This window comes from Acartia tonsa, chromosome 3 (assembly GCF_053477335.1).
Source record: "Acartia tonsa isolate MP-2025a chromosome 3, ASM5347733v1, whole genome shotgun sequence".
Classification (NCBI taxonomy): domain Eukaryota; kingdom Metazoa; phylum Arthropoda; class Copepoda; order Calanoida; family Acartiidae; genus Acartia; species Acartia tonsa.
The window spans coordinates 50,214,088-50,233,889 of NC_137262.1; the positions used below are offsets into that span (position 1 = coordinate 50,214,088).

Genomic DNA, 19,802 nt, shown 5'->3' on the forward strand with positions numbered 1-19,802 from the left:
ATCTTAAAAATTAGGTTTCAACAACATTTGTTTAGTTATTTCTACACAGGTTAGGTTAGGATATAAATATACAAATAAGCCCCCTGCAGGGGTTAGGCATATAAAAAAAACCTATTTGACAGTTGTAAACAATGTGAGAAAAAAATATGTTTTAGTTTAATGAAATGTTCTATCTGTTTCAAACCTTTGCCTTTCGATAGAACTTACCTACTTTGGAAAACTGTTAGACTGATTTTAAAATTTCAGTCTGTGAGAAAAGATATTCAAGATTTTTTTTTGTTTTGAAAGATTTTTATCTTATAAATAAAATAAAAGACACTCCTGCGTTTTACATAAGCAATGTCCACTCCGACGATTGTCCCATTCCTAGGTTTGTCCACTCCAACGTTTGTTTATGTTTTACTACTTTATATAATAGGATAATATGTATTCTTCTTTTATATTTCTCTTTTCTTATTCACTTGCAGCTGCGCTCTTTTTAATGTAAGGAGGCAGAAAAATAGCCTAAACCAATTAGGGGCTTAAATCTGAAAATGAAAAAGCAAAAAACCATCCCATGACCTATGTGAAGCTTCCCTTAAATGGAGAATTTAGTCAGTTTATGAAATTTTTAAGCTTCAGACCAAAAAAAATACTTTTTTTGTTAAAAGAGAGACTTTTCTACAATTAGGGCTAGTCCTTTCGTCATTGCTCTTCTCATTAAGTTAAGCATGTGGTTTTCTCTGCTATTGTTAAAGATAGACTGTTGAGATTTTTAGTGAATATTCCCATGACATATGTATATCCAGTCTATAAATTATTTTGTCTGTCTCTCAATTATGCTTCAAAAGACTTAGGTTTCGTGATAATCTTTGAGTAATAGCATATTCTCTTAAAGTCTGCTCTATAACTTACTTTGTCTGTTTGTCCATTATATGATCCTTATTCAATATTCTATTTAACTAAAAAATTTCATTCTCTTAGTTTATTTTTTTTCTTTATTTCATTATGTTATTATATTATTTATATTTATTTTATTAATTCATTATATTTTCATTATAATTTTCCTTTTTAAATGCGAAACTTTTCTATAGTAAGGATTGGTTTGTCCGTACGTCCAAACGGTTAGACGACATTTTCTTTAATTTAGACATGTTATAAATATCCTATCGATTTCAAACTTTGCAGAATGATTTCTATAACAGTTGGGTACAATACTATATTCATTACTAGAAAGTATGTACGTCCATTTTTTTGTATAATATCATTGTCCCATTCATCTGGGTTTTGGAGTAATGTTTCTTAGGACAACAAGGTTTAGTATTATAATCAAATACTAAAAATAAAATTATGCCCTTTTACTATATTCTATACTAGCAGATTCGCCCCTAGCCTCAGGGGCTTTGCCCCAAGAGGTGATAAAATTTTTTTTTGGCGAAATTCGTAATAGGACCAAGAAAATCTTCAGCAAAAAAAAAATGGGGGGGGATTTTTTTGTTTTTGGGGGGGTTGGGGGTATGGATATTAAGGGGCGATGGAGAGGCTATGTAGGGGCTATGCTATATAAATTAAGGTAAGGGGCTATTAAGGGGCGATGGAGAGGCTATGTAGGGCTATGTTATATAAATTAAGGTAAGGGGCTATTAAGGGGCGATGGAGAGGCTATGTAGAGGCTATGTTATATAAATTAAGGTAAGGGGCTATTAAGGGGCGATGGAGAGGCTATGTAGGGGCTATGTTATATAAATTAGGGTAAGGGGCTATTTAGGGGCGATGGAGAGGCTATGTAGGGGCTATGTTATATATATTAAGGTAAGGATTATATAAATTAAGGTAAGAGGCTATTAAGGGGCGATGGAGAGGCTATGTAGGGGCTATGCTATATAAATTAAGGTAAGGGGCTATTAAGGGGCGATGGAGAGGCTATGTAGGGCTATGTTATATAAATTAAGGTAAGGGGCTATTAAGGGGCGATGGAGAGGCTATGTAGGGGCTATGTTATATAAATTAAGGTAAGGAGCTATTAAGGGGCGATGGAGAGGCTATGTAGGGGCTATGTTATATAAATTAGGGTAAGGGGCTATTTAGGGGCGATGGAGAGGCTATGTAGGGGCTATGTTACATAATTAAGGTAAGAGGCTATTATGGGGCGATGGAGAGGCTATGTAGGAGCTTTGTTATATAGATTAAGGTAAGGGGCTATTAAGGGGCGATGGAGAGGCTTTGTAGGGGCTATGTTATATAGATTAGGGTAAGGGGCTATTAAGGGGCGATGGAGAGGCTATATAGGGGCTATGTTATATAAATTAAGGTAAGAGGCTATTAAGGGGCGATTGAGAGGCTATGTAGGGGCTATGTTACATAATTAAGGTAAGGGGCTATTAAGGGGCGATGGAGAGGCTATATAGGAGCTTTGTTATATAAATTTAGGTAAGGGGCTATTAAGGGGCGATGGAGAGGCTATGTAGGGGCAATGTTATATAATTAAATTAAGTGGCTATTAAGGGGCGATAGAGAGGCCATATAGGAGCTGTGTTATATAAATTAAGGTAAGGGGCTATTAAGGGGCGATGGAGGAGCGATGTAGGGGCCATCAAGTTGCAATGTAATATAAATTTGGAGAAGGAGCGATGAAGGGGCGATGTAGGAGCGATGAAGGAGCGATGGAGGAGCGATGGAGGAGCGATGGAGGAGCTATGTAGGAGCGATGTAGGGGCCATCAAGTTGCAATGTAATATAAATTTGGAGAAGGAGCGATGAAGGGGCGATGTAGGAGCAATGAAGGAGCGATGTAGGAGCGATGTAGGGGCCATCACAGTACAATTTAATATAAATTTGAAGAAGGAGCGATGAAGGGGCGATGTAGGAGCGATGGAGGGGCGATGTAGGGGCTATGTTATATAAATTAAGGTAAGGGGCGATGGAGAGGCTATGTAGGGGCTATGTTATATAAATTAGGGTAAGGGGCTATTCAGGGGCGATGGAGAGGCTATGTAGGGGCTATGTTATATATATTAAGGTAAGGATTATATAAATTAAGGTAAGAGGCTATTAAGGGGCGATGGAGAGGCTATGTAGGGGCTATGCTATATAAATTAAGGTAAGGGGCTATTAAGGGGCGATGGAGAGGCTATGTAGGGCTATGTTATATAAATTAAGGTAAGGGGCTATTAAGGGGCAATGGAGAGGCTATGTAGGGGCTATGTTATATAAATTAAGGTAAGGAGCTATTAAGGGGCGATGGAGAGGCTATGTAGGGGCTATGTTATATAAATTAGGGTAAGGGGCTATTTAGGGGCGATGGAGAGGCTATGTAGGGGCTATGTTACATAATTAAGGTAAGAGGCTATTATGGGGCGATGGAGAGGCTATGTAGGAGCTTTGTTATATAGATTAAGGTAAGGGGCTATTAAGGGGCGATGGAGAGGCTTTGTAGGGGCTATGTTATATAGATTAGGGTAAGGGGCTATTAAGGGGCGATGGAGAGGCTATATAGGGGCTATGTTATATAAATTAAGGTAAGAGGCTATTAAGGGGCGATTGAGAGGCTATGTAGGGGCTATGTTACATAATTAAGGTAAGGGGCTATTAAGGGGCGATGGAGAGGCTATATAGGAGCTTTGTTATATAAATTTAGGTAAGGGGCTATTAAGGGGCGATGGAGAGGCTATGTAGGGGCAATGTTATATAATTAAATTAAGTGGCTATTAAGGGGCGATAGAGAGGCCATATAGGAGCTTTGTTATATAAATTAAGGTAAGGGGCTATTAAGGGGCGATGGAGGAGCGATGTAGGGGCCATCAAGTTGCAATGTAATATAAATTTGGAGAAGGAGCGATGAAGGGGCGATGTAGGAGCGATGAAGGAGCGATGGAGGAGCGATGGAGGAGCTATGTAGGAGCGATGTAGGGGCCATCAAGTTGCAATGTAATATAAATTTGGAGAAGGAGCGATGAAGGGGCGATGTAGGAGCAATGAAGGAGCGATGTAGGAGCGATGTAGGGGCCATCACAGTACAATTTAATATAAATTTGAAGAAGGAGCGATGAAGGGGCGATGTAGGAGCGATGGAGGGGCGATGTAGGGGCTATGTTATATAAATTAAGGTAAGGGGCGATGGAGAGGCTATGTAGGGGCTATGTTATATAAATTAAGGTAAGGGGCGATGGAGAGGCTATGTAGGGGCTATGTTATATAAATTAAGGTAATGGGCTTTTAAGGGGCGATGGAGAGGCTATGTAGGAGCTATGTTATATAAATTAAGGTAAGGGACTATTAAGGGGCAATGGAGAGGCTATGTAGGAGCTTTGTTATATAAATAAAGGTAAGGGGCTATTAGGGGCGATGGAGAGGCTATGTAGGGGCTTTGTTATATAAATTAAGATAAGGGGCTATTAAGGGGCGATGGAGAGGCTATGTAGGGGCTATGTTACATAATTAAGGTAAGGGGCTATTAAGGGGCGATGGAGAGGCTATGTAGGGGCTTTTTTATATAAATTAAGGTAAGGGGCTATTAAGGGGCGATGGGGCGATGGAGGAGCGATGGAGGAGAGATGTAGGGGCCATCAAAGTACAATGTAATATAAATTTGTGGAAGGAGCGATGAAGGGGCGATGTAGGAGCGATGGAGGAGCGATGGAGGAGCGATGTATCAGCGATGTAGGGGCCATCAAGTTGCAATGTTATATAAATTTGGAGAAGGAGCGATGAAGGGGCGATGGAGGAGCGATGTAGGAGCGATGTAGGGGCCATCAAGTTGCAATGTAATATAAATTTGGAGAAGGGGCGATGTAGGAGCGATGAAGGAGCGATGTAGGAGCGATGTAGGGGCCATCACAGTACAATGTAATATAAATTTGAAGAAGGAGCGATGAAGGGGCGATGTAGGAGCGATGGAGGGGCGATGTAGGGGCCATCAAAGTACAATGTAATATAAATTTGAAGAAGGAGCGATGAAGGGGTGATGTAGGAGCGATGGAGGGGCGATGTAGGGGCCATCAAAGTACAATGTAATATAAATTTGGAGAAGGAGCGATGGAGGAGCGATGAAGGGGCGATGTAGGAGCGATGTAGGGGCCATCAAGGGACTAAGATATATATAATAGTGAAGGGGCCATGAAGAGGCGATATTTAATTAAATAGCCCCTTGGGATAAGAGGACATATCATCTCCTCTTTAGAAGGGGCGATAAAGGAGCGATAAAGGATCATTTAATCGCCTCTTAGGGCAAGGGGCTATTAAATCGCTCCTTTCAAGGAGTCATAACATCGCCTCTTGTTATAAGGGGCTATTAAATCGCTCCTTTCAAGGAGCCATTACATCGCCCCATGTCATAAGAGGCGATCAATTAAAATCATCGCCCCATATGGAGCGATGTCATGGAAAGGACTATACCCAAAATTTGCTTTGTATAAATTTGTTAACAAAATATTTTCCAACTTTATATATTTAGAGATTAGATGAGTTTTGCATTAATAGTGTTTCAAAATATATTTAGATAAAGCGGAGCTTTTCCACAATTACGGTGTTCTTATTATAGGTATTTTGAATATATTTATTAAGATTTCTCAGAAGATAAAGTATAATATTGGAGATCAGAATGTAATGTATATCCTTATAGGGATTTTTAAAAATTGAGTTATGATCATTTCATATAATTGATATAAAATATACATAGATATTATGGCAGGGTAAAATATTTAGGTTGCTAACATGGACATAATTTATCCATTAGAAAGGGAGAGTATGGGCTAAAGGGGGTGAAAGGAGAGGCCATTATTTTAGCCAGCTACAAGTTTCGCTTTATTAGAGTACATGATAATATGGTGTAAGATCCAAGTAATAATAAATCCATTTCTGATACATCTTATGTGTTCAAAAATTTGCATAAAATAACTTTTTCTCAAATTTTTAGAGTTTCACTTTTATGAATGATATTATTCTTATTTTAAAACTTCAAACAACAGAATAGCATTAAATATGCGAATATGAATTATGAATACATTTTAATAATAAATTGGGATATTTACATAAACTATAAATTTGCTTAATCTTTAACAAATCAACACATTTCGCAACAAATTAGTTAAGTAACTTGGATATTTTTTTTATTATATTGTACAATAGCATTTTTTTATTGTTATCAATGAAAAATAATTCTATAATATAAAGTTGATCTAGCTTACCATCGAACTATACTAGTTGAATTATATAATTCAGAGAATCTTTATATTGGCTGGTTTCCATCTATTTTCAAAATAAAATATTTCCTGGAGGTTAGCGGCGCAACAAATAGTGTATTGAAAAACATATTTTTTTTATTTTTGAATAATGAAAAAGTTACATTAAAAGTTTTTAAAATTGAAACTAATCTTGTGACGTCAATGAAAAGAGTATAACTAAAAGTTGATTTTAGTAATATACATTTTTTGCTGTATTTATATTGGTTGGTTTTCATCTATTTAATAATAATGTCTCTAGAGGACAGCGGCGCAACAAGTAGTGTACAGAAATAACATATAGGTTTTTAAAAGCGAAGCTTTTCTATAATTAGGGTCGGTCCGTCAGTCTGTCCGTACGTCCTTCCGTAACGGATAGCTTTTTTCGTTAATTTAGGCATGTTAGAATTGTCCTATCGATTTCAAACTTTGAATGGTGATTCCTGTAGAAGTTAGGTACGAGTTAGAAAGCGTAGCAACTCAATAATCATTACCAGAATGTCCGTAAGTCCATTTTAAACATGTTGATTTTTTTTACATTTTTAACAACAAATTTGTATGTGACCTAACTATCCGATTGGTTTGATTTACTTACAATTTTGCTTTGATTCTTTTACATTACATTCTGATTATTCAGTTCTTACATTATACAAGTGTTAATGTCCGCTTGTCCTACCGTTTTAGAGCTTCGCTTTTATGGATGTTTTCACCTTGTTTATATTTAAATAATGAAAAAGTTTTAGGCTTTGAAAGTTTTTTAAACTGAAACTAATTATGTGACGTCAATAAAGAATAATAAGTATAACAAAAAGTTGATTTTAGTAATATACATTTCAACAACTGTATGTCAACAATAACTACCTTTATCAAATGCTATTTAGTCGACATAGCAAGAGCACTGAAAGACTTTTTGCAACAACAAAAAACTTTTTAACCCGTAAAATGCGTGAATATTTGTGGTGAAAATTGATCCTTTCTCAGTCTCTTGAAGGTTGATATCCGAAACCTAATTATTTTATACCATGCTGACTTATGCCAGGGAGTCAAAGGATATTCCAACTAAAATTTAAATTGTGACATTGTCTCCTGCTTTATCCTTGTCTGCTCTTGTGGTCGAATAAAAAACTTACCAGAGGCTACGCCCCTAGAGGCATCTTGGGACACTTAAGGAGGGGAGATTTTTTTGGGGGGGAGGGGTCCACACATCCCCCATTTTTATCAAGGTTTTATTATAAATTCTAGGGATTTCTCGTTGGGGGTGGTTATACTCTCCCCCTAGTTATTAACCTTCCCAGAACCTACGAGAAACTACCCTGTAAAGGAAAACCATATCGGTTTACCGGTTAGCGAGATCCTTGGGTACAAACAAACGAAGATACATTACATTGTAAGGTTAGGTTTTTGCAAACAAAAATGTTGCAATTTTGACTGATATTTAAGTTGGAGGCAAATATTTTTTCTCAGGTGTTATATCCCTCTTCATGTGCAAACACTACATAGTATTTTCCAGAAAAAAAGGATAATTATGTTGATAGTTAGTGCAGCAATTACAAGCTAATTTCAATATTTAAAATTAAAGAAGATTTCCATGTTGGCTTCGAAACCGCTTAAAATCAGCTGGATTAGAACTGGTTCTCAGCCATACTGAAAAATCATGTATAGCATCGTATTACAGACAACTGTCCATAAAATTTAAATAAAAATCATAAAATTATTACATTCGGCTAACATAAATGGTTTTAATCTTATAATTATTTAAATTCAAAATCCGGGGAAATCTGTCTTTAATACGATGCGGTAAATAACTAGTAATAAAAAAGTATTTTACTTTTAATCTGCTTTTTCGACGGACAGACAAAAAGTTGTTGAATAGCTACGCTTCTAAAAATGCTTAAACTTGATATTCCAACCGAATATCTTCATATCAAATCTGATTTTGTGCAATTTTTTTCCCCTTCAAAATTGCATTTCTAAAATAAGATATGTGCTTTCAAATATGAAAAATAAGGTAAAATTACTTATGTATTTAAAAATGTACTTTATGGTTTCACCGATTATATTGATCTATGAAGGAGGGGAAATTTATTTATTGGGGTTTAGATTTATTTATACTCCATTAACCCAATCCCTTAAGATCACTAGTTCTTCCGATGTTGTCAACCTTGTTAAAATAATTGATGTAGATCGTAGAATCGTCAATTTAGTTTGGAACTTGTTAATTGCTCAGCTAGCTCTTCAACTAGGAGGGGAGTGGATTGGGAAAAGAGGTGGAAGGAGGTAATCATTATTTTACCCTATTATTTCACTTTATTTGAGAACATGAAAATCTGGTGTAAGATCCAAGTAATAATATATCCATTTGTAAAAATCTATTTTTTTAGGTACGAGACCAAGAACGAGACAAAATCAGAGAACGATACAATATCGAAAAGAAACCAACAGCTGAGGTAGACAAATGCTTTCAAATCCTATTATATAACCTCCCAGTATATAAAATAGTAAGGATTTTTGTTTGTCTGTTGCTTTCTCGTAAACCAATCAATTTTTAAAAGATTCGCACAAGTACCGGGGTAGGTTATTTTTTTTTATTTATGGGTTTGGGATGGTTTTAGGCTATTTTTCCCACCTATCTATAATTTTTCGAATACAGAGCTATAGAGGCAAAAAACGTTACTAGCTATTATTTATTTCGACTATATGTTATTAAATAAAAGTGCTAATGGCTGACATATGTATTATCGACACTTTTTACGACATTTTGACTCCATGTTGATAAAATGAAGACACAAATTTGTTCATAAAATACTTACATGGACACACATTAATACAAAAAAATCATCCTATTATATGAAGTAGTAAGCTTTTTTTGTCTTTAGCGAAAGATCTCACTAACCGCTTAACCAATATGGTTGTCACAGTGGACCTTCTTATAGGCCCATGGAAGGTTTTTAACTATGGTGCAGAAGGGTATCTGCTTCCTCCCAATAAAAAATAACCACCAAAAATGTATTTTTACTTTTTCTTTTTAAAACTCAAGTTGGAAATGAATGGTGTGTCGACTTTTCCCCCTTCCACCTGAAGTGCCTCTAGAGGCTTCTAGGGGCGTAGCCATTATATGATATAAAGAAATCATATATTTATATTTTTCATTAAAAATGTAATATATTTGTAAATTGCATAAAACTAATTATTACTAATCTAATTATAAAATAATTAATGTATACATATTGTACAATAACGTATTATACATTTTGAGAAAGATTATTCCGTCCCTTATAATCTAATGGACTCTATATTATGAAGTATTTGATCCATTCTTTTTTTTAGGGGGGGGGAGTGTATATTATAATTTAACCCTTAACGGTCGGGGGGGGGGGGGCGTTGAACGCCCCCCATCCGGTTTTTTCTATCTCATTTTCTGTGTGTGAAAGATAAAGAGCCCAAACTGCGTGACTTTTTAAGTTTGGGTATGACACATAACCGAGAGTTGGAATTTTTTGAATATCTCCATCCTGGCGGGCACAGGATGCCAGCAAACCTGGCAGGGTCATCCAGGTAAAGAGCAAAAATATTTTTTTGACTTAAAAAAAGCATTTTATCTTACCAAAATACTAAAATATAATCTAGTAGTACATCCTCATATTAAATACAGGTGATCAAGTCAATTTCAGGTTCCAGGTATGATCCTGCAGGTCCTGATCCTCCAGGTCTCCAGAAATCTTTAAATGGCTCCTGTGGCCGCAATTTTTGACTTAGAGACTTCAAATTTTAAACTTAAGCTTTTCTTACATGTCTACATAACGTATTAAAATTTCATAAAGATCCGCCGCCGTTTTCCTGCCGACCGCCGACTGCGGCGGCTGGCAGCTGCCAAGTACAGCTGCGGCCTCTGAAATTTATATTTTGATATTTGAAATATAAAATTTACATAAAGATTAACATTTTCTGCAAAAAAAATTTTATTCTAGCTTCAAAAATAAAAAAATTACAGCCGTTTGAAATTTTTAAGTAAAAAAGGACCTAAAAACAAAGGTTGTTAAATAAAAGGGTGAAGGAAGCGAAAATTGACCTTGACTTACTTAAGGTCGGAAATTCATCATAACACAGGGAACTTACACAAAAAATTTTAGCCCTCTAGCTCTAATAGGAACTGAGATAACATGGGGGGGGCGTTGAACGCCCCCCCCCCCCCCCGACTGATTAAGGTGCAGCAAGGGGCCCGACTGTAAGGGGTTAACACGATGGAGATTTAGAAATATTTACAGGGGGTATACTATACAATCCCCACTAAAATGTCATAATTTCACTTGATTTGTTTTCCTTTGTACGTTCTTGTTCTTGTTTTTTTATCATGGTTCAGAAGTGAAAATTACATGGAGCTGTGATGGAATAATCTAAAACAAACCATATGGAAGGGAAATAATTTTTAGCAGAGTGATGTAAAACCTTATTCTTTATATTAGTTTCTTGAATAAGGAATTGGCATTATATCATATTAGATTTCTTTCTTTCCAAGTACTTAATCTATAATACAAAGTAGCTTGATGTCTGTCCGTCCGTCCGTCTGTCCGTCTGTCTGTCTGTCCGTCCGTCTGAAGCTTAAGATCTCGGTAACCACTGAACCGATTGGATTCTACTCTTCAGGGTATATACCTATTGGTCCTGCGGTGGTTTTAAGCTATTTTCTTGGGGGGTGGGACACCCCCAACCCCCCAAAAAACAAAAAAATTTCCCCCCCATTTTTTTTTACAAATTTTACGAATTTTATGAATTTTACGAATTTTACGAATTTTACGAAATTTACGAAATTTACGAAACGAATTTTGCGAATTTAATCGCAAAATGTTTTCCTGCTGGGTAGGTGCGAAAATTTGTGATCCGTTCTGCTGGGTAAGTAATAGAAGATGTAATTATACCTCTTGGGGCAAAGCCCCTAGAGGCTAGGGGCGAAGCCACTAGTGTACAATATATAATAAACGTCTATTTTTTTCATTATTCCATAAAAAAAAGTTTATTTTAGTTTTAAGATGGAATTTACTTTGTGTTATACCGCATTACTTAATACAAAAAAAGTTTCGACAATTGTAGTTTGTCTAAACTAACCAATCAAGATTTTAAAAAAGCCAAACAATGGATGAATGTGTTTAAAATACTCTGAGGAACAATATGATTTACAGTACAAATTTTCCTTCATCCCTAAAAACAACTCAAAAATGTAGTCTTTAAAAAAAACTCAAAAGACATGTTTGTGAGTGGTCGGCGAATAATCATTATAATAAAGTAACAGGATGTGTGTATGTCTATGTGTGTGTTTGTTTTTACCGATGGATCTCGGTAACCACTGAACAGATCTAGTTCTCCTTTACAGGGTAGCTTCTCATAGGTTCCAGGAAGGTTTATAACTATTTTGTGGGAGGGTAACATTTATTTTACCTATAAAGACTTGAGCGCAACATTGCAAGGTATCGTAGAGAATTGAAAGCAACATAGATAGGTATCGTATTATTTTTTAAAAATATATATGTATATTTAAAGTGTCACTAGGGGCGTAGCCACTAGATAATAATAATAAAATAAACCCAAACATTTTAGATCTCAAAGATAAAAGTTAAGTTCCAGTATTGCTTCGAAACCGATAAATATCCGTTTGATTGAGATTGGTTTTAACAAAACAAAACTGGTTTTAAACTTTTAAGTTTTCATTATTTTATCCGCGGAAAGCTGTCTATAATACGATGCGATAAATAACTATTACAGCACGTTATTAAAATAACGCAAGAAATACTCAGAGAACTAAAGGGATAATAAATTGATGTACATTGTACTACATCCCCATTGACGATACACAATTTACCCATCATGTAGCGTAAAATTAGTGGTTGAAACTTTTAAACACTCAACTTAATAAACCAATCAATCAAATTTCACTTCAGTCCCTAAAGTTGTAAGGCCAACCAATAAGAAAACGTTATTATAAAACTTTGGGGACTCTTATAATAAACAGCCCAATGTCCCCTCCCTCCCTGATAAATGTTGATGTTTAGGAGGAAGAAGAAGAGGAGAGTGATGAGGAGGATGATGCTTTTGGTCCCAAGAAGAAGGAGGAAGATCTGGACGCTGTTGGACGTGAGTTTTTCTTGTTTTTAGGGGATTTTTTATCTGTAAGAATCACGCAACCTTTTATCGAAAATTATAGCTTGATTTAGATGTAAGGGCGTGTATACGATTTTGTTTGTGGGGATGGGGGAAGGAAATAATAATATTTTTCTATTCACCATCACCCCTTCCCCGTCTAACAAAAAGGTAACAGGTCTTACGTTACCGCAGTCCCTTCTGTGAATTTTTTTTTTGAGGGAGCAAAACCCTCCACAGAAATGACCATAAATCTCCTCACTTCCTAAAAAATGTTTACCACTATGTTATGATTATAAGAACATATAATTGCTTTAGAGTATATTCTTCGGAAAATATTCAAGCTTTTATAAGATGATTTGTGAAATGTCGTCTTGTATATAAGAAAATCAGTTTAACATTGGTTACCAAAAGAATAACATCAAGCTAGCTTTTCTAAAAAAAAAAGAAAAATCAATATATTATTTTTTGGATATTGCAGCAGATTTTCATGTATTTTAACAGAGTGATAATCGACACTCGTAGCTGAATAAAATACCCCCCATCCATCTCCTCTAATTCTATCCCCTCCCATCATGCTGGATGAACGAAGTGACCAATAGATAATGTCCATGTTAGCAACCTACATTGACGACAATTTTTCAACGGTCATAATATCCACGTATTTTTATATTTCTTATTATTCTATTCTTTTTAGAAGCCAAAAAGATGGCCGAGGAAAAAATGGGAGCAGCATCGTCTTTCTTCAAAAGTTTCTTCTAAAACATGTTATTGATGTTGTTTGTTGTGAATCCAATTAGAGTTGGGGATACGAAACCAGTTTTATAAAATATACTTTTATTGGATTTCTTCAATCTAAACAATTAGTATAAAAATCTTTGTTGATTTTTAAAGTCAAAGTAATGAAATAATAATCCTACATTCTATACTATAAAGTTAGTTTCGCGTCCCTTACCGTATATAAAAAGTATTATTTCTTATTTTATAAAATATATTATACTACTAAAATGTCCACATAAAATTAAGTAAAACACTGTGTAAAAATCAGGGCTTGGCAGTAGCCAATCAAAAAATATATGTTGAATAATGTTAGGGAAAAGATGGAATTTAACCGCGACTGTAAACTATTGGTTTACTGGCGGTCACCTTCTGCTGTGTTTTATTTTATCAAAACTGCGGCTGCATGTCCAAAAACAGCTGGCAATTGTTGAGTTACTGCTGAGCCCCGCAGAAAAAAAGCATTTAAAAGATTTCTTTATCTTTTGAAAGTAAAATGTATTTTGAATATTTGCTTACATGGCTATTTATAAAGTGTTGGTTTAGGGAATACATTGATAGGGATGGGGCACTCGAAGAAAAATATTTAGCCTAATCAATAAATAAATTAAGAGAATTGTAGATTTAATTAATTGGTAAAAATCTAAGCATTTATTACAGTCTAGAAAAAATTTTTTCCTGAATTATGATCTTGTTAAACAAATTAAAAAGATTTTGTAAAATACAGGTAGGGAGGGGATTTTAGACTGTAAATAACACTGGTAATCAAAGTTAAAAACCACATTATTAACCACATTAAATTTTGTGGCTCAATAACGTTGGTTACCTTTGTTGAATTTAAGTTGACTGGTTTCAAACTAGAAGTGGCCATGCTTTTTAACCGATTGTTTCCATCTATCGGAGGAGTATTTTGGTTTTTAACCATTGGGGCTGTATATCAACTTGTCTTATCCCTTTAGATCTATTTCTTCGAGTGTTGTATCATTGTCCCTGGATAAAACATTTAATACTTTTGTTGTTGTAACAGAATATTTATTAGTTTCACTTGTTATGAAGTAGCAAAATTTACATTTTACATACAACATATGAATAGTATGTACAACAAAGACAATTATGTCCATAAGTAGCAACGCAATTAACTTAAATTAAAATGGCAACATTGAATATTAAAGACAGTTAACCCTTACAGATCGGGCCCCAATTCCCACCTTAATAGATCGGGGGGGGGGTCATATTGACCCCCCCCTCTATCTCGGCTTCTGTTACAGATAAAGACGTAAAATTTTTTTCTGGTGGTTCATGTGTATTTTTAGAGAAAATTACTTTTTCTAGTCATAGCAGTCAGGCCGCTCCTTAGCCGCTTTTTAGCGGCCAGCCGCTAAATTTTAAAACAGCTGTAGAGCGGCCAATTTTGCAGCTAGGATGACAAAATTTTAGAACGAACTTTTATTTTTCAAAACTAAAAAATTACTTTTTTTGATCATCGCCGAAAAACGGCAAATAACGGAAACCGCCATTTTCGGCGGTTACGGCGGTAAAACGGCGGTTGGCGGCACCAATTAATATTTTTATCTGTTTACAGTTGCTCAAGGATTTACCAAAAAAAAAATTAGGTCTCTAGCTGTAATAGAAGCCACGATATTCATGATATATGTCTGTAGTAAAAGCCGGACAAAAATCGGTCATAAAGTCGGTCAGGGTGCGGTCAAACGGTCATAACACCACTTTTCTCATAAGGTCTGTATTCACCAAAAAAAATTTAGGTTTCTACCTTATTTACAAAAGTCATAATGTAGAAATTAAGATTTATTTAGAATTTTTTTAAAATTTTTGTGCTACCCAACCGACTTTGACCGGACACCACGACCGACACAGACCAGATATCCTAATAAAATCAACTCTTGCTGACGTATAATTACTAAACTTAAAAAGTCATGAAGTCACAACTCTCTATCTCACCTACAAAAAAAATGACATTGAATAAACTAGAGGGGGGGGGGTCAATATGACCCCCCCCCCCCCGATCTGTAAGGGTTAATAAGCAAAAATTACTGTCGTTTATTTGCAGGCAGGCATACTATAGTTACATAAAAGCTGCGCTACTTTTGGTAAGTTAAAAATAAAAGTTACATTTTGGTAACATGTTTTTGAAAAATAATGAATTAAAGTTTTTTTTGGACTATTTTTTGTTAACTTCTTATAAATCTTTACTCTTATTGTGGCGATTTGTTCAATTTGGTGCTTTAATTATAAATTTTATTAAAATTCTTATAATTATTAATTAGTTTAGTGAATTTTATTATAATCTTATTATATTAATAAACATAAAAATTGTATTTTATTAAAATGTTGTTCAATTTACATTTTTTGTCCAGAGTGAAAAACTAAAAAGATCAAATTAAAATTGTTTTGAAAATAATGATATTATATTTTAACTTTTTCTATGTAAATGTTTTGAACTTTACTGAAATTTTCTGATAGTGAATAAAGCTTTGGTTGTAGAAATATTGTTTGTTAGTAGCGAATCCACTCTACATGATTTGGACAATTTCGAGGGCGTCTGATCATTTTAAGTCATTTAAACGAAGGTTTCGTGATTATTTAACTAATTAATTAACAAATTTTTCTACAAATTTTTATTGGGAGGGGAGAGGGGGGGGTAGAGTGGTTGATATATATATATATATATATATATATATATATATATATATGAAGTAAAGATAGTGGAAAGGGCAAAGCGATTTTTTAAAAAAATATTCATTTTGGTCAGGTAAAGAATAACTATTTTCTGATGTCTATGTTTAATGTTGCTTTTCAGCCATTTTAATTTCATTCCCTTTTAAAACATTATTGACTGACGGACAAAGTAAGTGTTAGAATTGATTCCCATTGATGCTTTTAAAAAAATCTTAGATGATATAAATAAAAGTTGAGAAAATCAAGTTTCCATCAAAACGGACAATCTGACTTAAGGGCAGACCTCTTAATTATAGAGTAGTTTCGCTACTTAAAAGGAAGAAAGAGAGAAAGAGAGGGAGAAAGAGAGAGAGAGAGCGAGAGAGAGAGAGAGAGAGAGAGAGACAGAGAGACAGAGAGTGAGAGAAAGAATGAGCGAGAGAAAGAGAGAGGGAGGGAGAGAAATGTAACTTGGCGGACTTAAATCAAATTATGTAAAGTATTTCCCCCAGGTCACACTTTGAGCAATATCAAGCCTAAAGTCACTACAAACCATTGAGAAAGTATTAAAGAGGAAAAATAAAGTATCAATTTACTACTTATCATAGAGAAAAAAATAAAGAGTATTTAACTCAGTCCACACTATGAGCAATATCAAGCACTCAGTCACTACAAACCACTGAGGAATATTAAAGAGTAAACCTAATTATCTTAAAGAATATATTAAAGAGTGTTTTAAAAGTTGACTTAAGAGATTTCTAGCATCCATTCTCTACAGATTGTTGATATCAAGAAGTATAAAGAATAAAACATATTTTAGCTTTTTCATAGAGAGTTTAAGAAAGAGTTCTTTTGTGATTAATCCATGCAAAACAGTTATCTGAATTTCTCCTCTTTTATAGTTAATCAACGTAAACTGGCCAATTTTGCTTTGAACAATTATCTAAAGTTAATCTATCATATAATACCTAATTTAATGGTTATTCAACATAATTCAACATAAATGTCCAGTTTAGGCTTCTTCACTTTTCAAAATTGTTCACGCTGTTAGTAAATTAATATAATATATGTATGTATAAATTGTGTAATAAAGTAGTTGGTCAGTAGCTACATAGCTTCCTAAATTATCATTCATTGCATTGAAGATAGTTTTAATTAAAGATTGTGGATGGATTTTAGTGGCTTACTGACTGTTTAAATGAATCAAATAGCAGCTGAATATATGATTTGAAGAGTTCAAATTATTTGCAATTTTATAAGAAATATCACTATAGTTTCGGCAGCCTCAGCCAAGATGCTTATAGAAAGAATTAGCACCGCCAAATCTCAGCCAGCTGCAACTGCAAATTTGAATTTGAACGCTACCATTTTCTCGGCTCCTATTCAAGATAGATGGCTGATTTTTTTTCCTATACCAGTATACTACCAGAAGGCCTACATTATGTCAGTCAATATTAAAACATATAAAAAAATGTGAAAGTTTTTGTGATTTCTATGATTTTTTTTTGATTTATTTATGACTACTATACATCTGCTTTTATAATAATAATATCCATGACTTTTTAAAGTGCTTCGCTACTTATGAATTCTTAACATGTATTTAATAATTGTCTAGGTATTCCCTGTATAGTTTTATTTTACCAGATACAAGACTTGAAACTTTACTTTCAAACTTTAAACGAGTATTTTCATGTTTAAACTTAAGGTAAAACTTCTGGAATTTTCGAATAGAACAATGTAAGATAAATTTTTCTGCCCACCAATTTTTTAAAAGCGAAGCTTTTGTATGATTATTAAAAGCGAAGCTTTTTAAAGGCGAAGCTTTTCTATAATTCGGGTCGGTCCGTCTGTACGTCCGCCCGTACGTCCGTCCGTCCTAGATAGTTAGCTTTTATTCGTTAATTTAGGCATGTTAGAATTGTCCTATCGATTTCAAACTTTGCATGGTGATTCCTGTAGTAGTTAGGTATGATTTAGAAAACGTAGCAACTCTATAATCGTTACCAGAATGTCCGTACGTTCATTTTAAACATGTTGATTTTTTTACTTTTTTAATAACAAATTTTTATGTGATAAAATCATCCGATTGATCTGATTTTTTTATTACTGATTCCTATTACAAGAAGGTACAATAATATGAGCGAAGAATCTCTATAATCAAGTATTAAAGTGTCAGTATGTCCTTAAACAGAATTCTGTATTTAAGAAGTTATGCAACAAATTTACGTATAATTTTGTCAAACCTTATATATTCATATTTTGTTTATTCAGTTCTGACACTCAACAAAAGTTAATGTTCGTCTGTCATATCGTTTCAGAGCTTCGCTTTTATGGATGTTGTCATCCTTGTAAGTGAAAAATTCATTAATTTAAATGTGTTTATGCTTTAGGGAAGGAAGAAAGGGTTGGTGACTAAATTTATGCTATTTAACCATCATTATTTAGATTTAATTTTTTGTTATGGAACATTTTATAAATTTTATTACTAGAATCATGAAAAGTAATAGAATTGAAAATTCCAGACTAAGTTTATGATCATTGTTACCATTGGACCTGGAAACCTGATTGCAGAAAAAGCCATGCTTCATTTATTGATCAATAGAAACATTAAGTTGTCCTAATTCTAACTCTTGCAAAGCTAAAAAGTTTTAAATTTATCGGCCTCGCAATGTTTCTTAGTCATTGCTTTTGCAAAAAAAAGTTCGCAAGTAAAAAGTTTCGTAGGTTAGTTTTATTACTTAATTTTTGGCAAGTGGTTAGATCATTACTTAAAGCTAGATTTTCTTGATATTTGATTATTTTTTGTATTGATACTATTTTAATTTCATCAAAAGGCAAAAATGACAAAAATCTTTGTTAGGTTAGTTGATATTTTATAAAACAAACAAAAGTTTTAAAGCCAACGTATAAGGGGACGTGTTTTTAAAAGTTTTTGGGAAAAATCATTTCTAGTACAAGGTCCATTTTCTCATTGAACTTCTATGGGTGTAAACTTCAAAGCCTCGCCTTAGATGATGTGTACATATAAACAGACCAGCACACGTAAATTGTAGAGTAGCTGCGCTGTTAACAAGCGTGTAACAGCATGTCTCGGCTGTTAGGGATATTAATTAATTGGATGTTATTTCAAAATAAAATCTGTTTCGAGTATTTAATTATTTTATTCGGAGAAAACTTGGTATAAAATCTCTTAGCGTTGGTGGACTTTATATGCCCCACTCCCAACCCCCCCAAAAAATCAAAAAATCTAAACGTAAATACTAGCAAGTTAGCAAGTTTTATGTTTGTCTGTCTAAAAAGATCTCGGTAAATGCCAAGTAGAAAATTTCACTAGTAATCCATATATAGGAGATATTAAGTAAAGAGAAAGGTCAACCCACATTACAGAAAGAATAATCACACCTCCCCCCCCCCCTCTGATTTTCAATCAGCAGTCTTTTAAATGGGATGGGGGGTTGTTTTTATCTCAACTTGATGCTTGAAGGAATATTGTTTAAAATTGTAATTGCGACAGAAAATAAATTATCCTGGATCAACTTTATACTTCTCTGCAGCGTCTACCATGAAAGTGCAAGAATTAACAGGGATATGACAATGGAAGATTTTTAAATGTTCTGTAAATTCTGCTGTAGCTGTTAAATATTAGGGTGAGAAAGGATTGTAGATTGATTTATGCGGCATTGTCTGTTCTATCCCCATGTATTAAAGTTCATGTACAATTATATGTATGAGTTCATTTTTGGTATGTTGGTCTGTCCTCATGTAATGATTAAGTTAAGGTGTTTTTATATGTTTTTCTTTCCCTTTTCTGTTCTAACTTTCGACGAAGCCAAATCTGTCCCACTTTTGAGCAAGACGATTCCCTTTTCTTCCATCTCTTTTGAAGAGATTATATCCCCCCTTCCCTTTTTCTTTTCCCTTTATATGACGTCATGTAGGAATCGTCTTGCTCAAAAGTGGGACAGATTGGGCTTCATCCTAACTTTCCATTAAGTTTGTGATTTATTTATGGTAAAAATT

The 19,802-nt window shown here is 34.3% G+C and overlaps 1 protein-coding gene across 1 annotated transcript in view; it reads left to right on the forward strand.

The window, feature by feature from the left end:
- Positions 1-13,337, forward strand: part of LOC145314504 (uncharacterized) — a 52,433-nt gene extending 39,096 nt beyond the window's left edge. The window contains exons 5-7 of the mRNA XM_080154431.1: positions 8,579-8,644; positions 12,242-12,323; positions 13,027-13,337. Of these exons, the coding sequence (XP_080010557.1) occupies positions 8,579-8,644; positions 12,242-12,323; positions 13,027-13,091 (213 nt within the window). The 3' untranslated portion in view covers positions 13,092-13,337. The remainder of the gene's footprint in view (positions 1-8,578; positions 8,645-12,241; positions 12,324-13,026) is intronic.
- Positions 13,338-19,802: the final 6,465 nt, after the last annotated feature.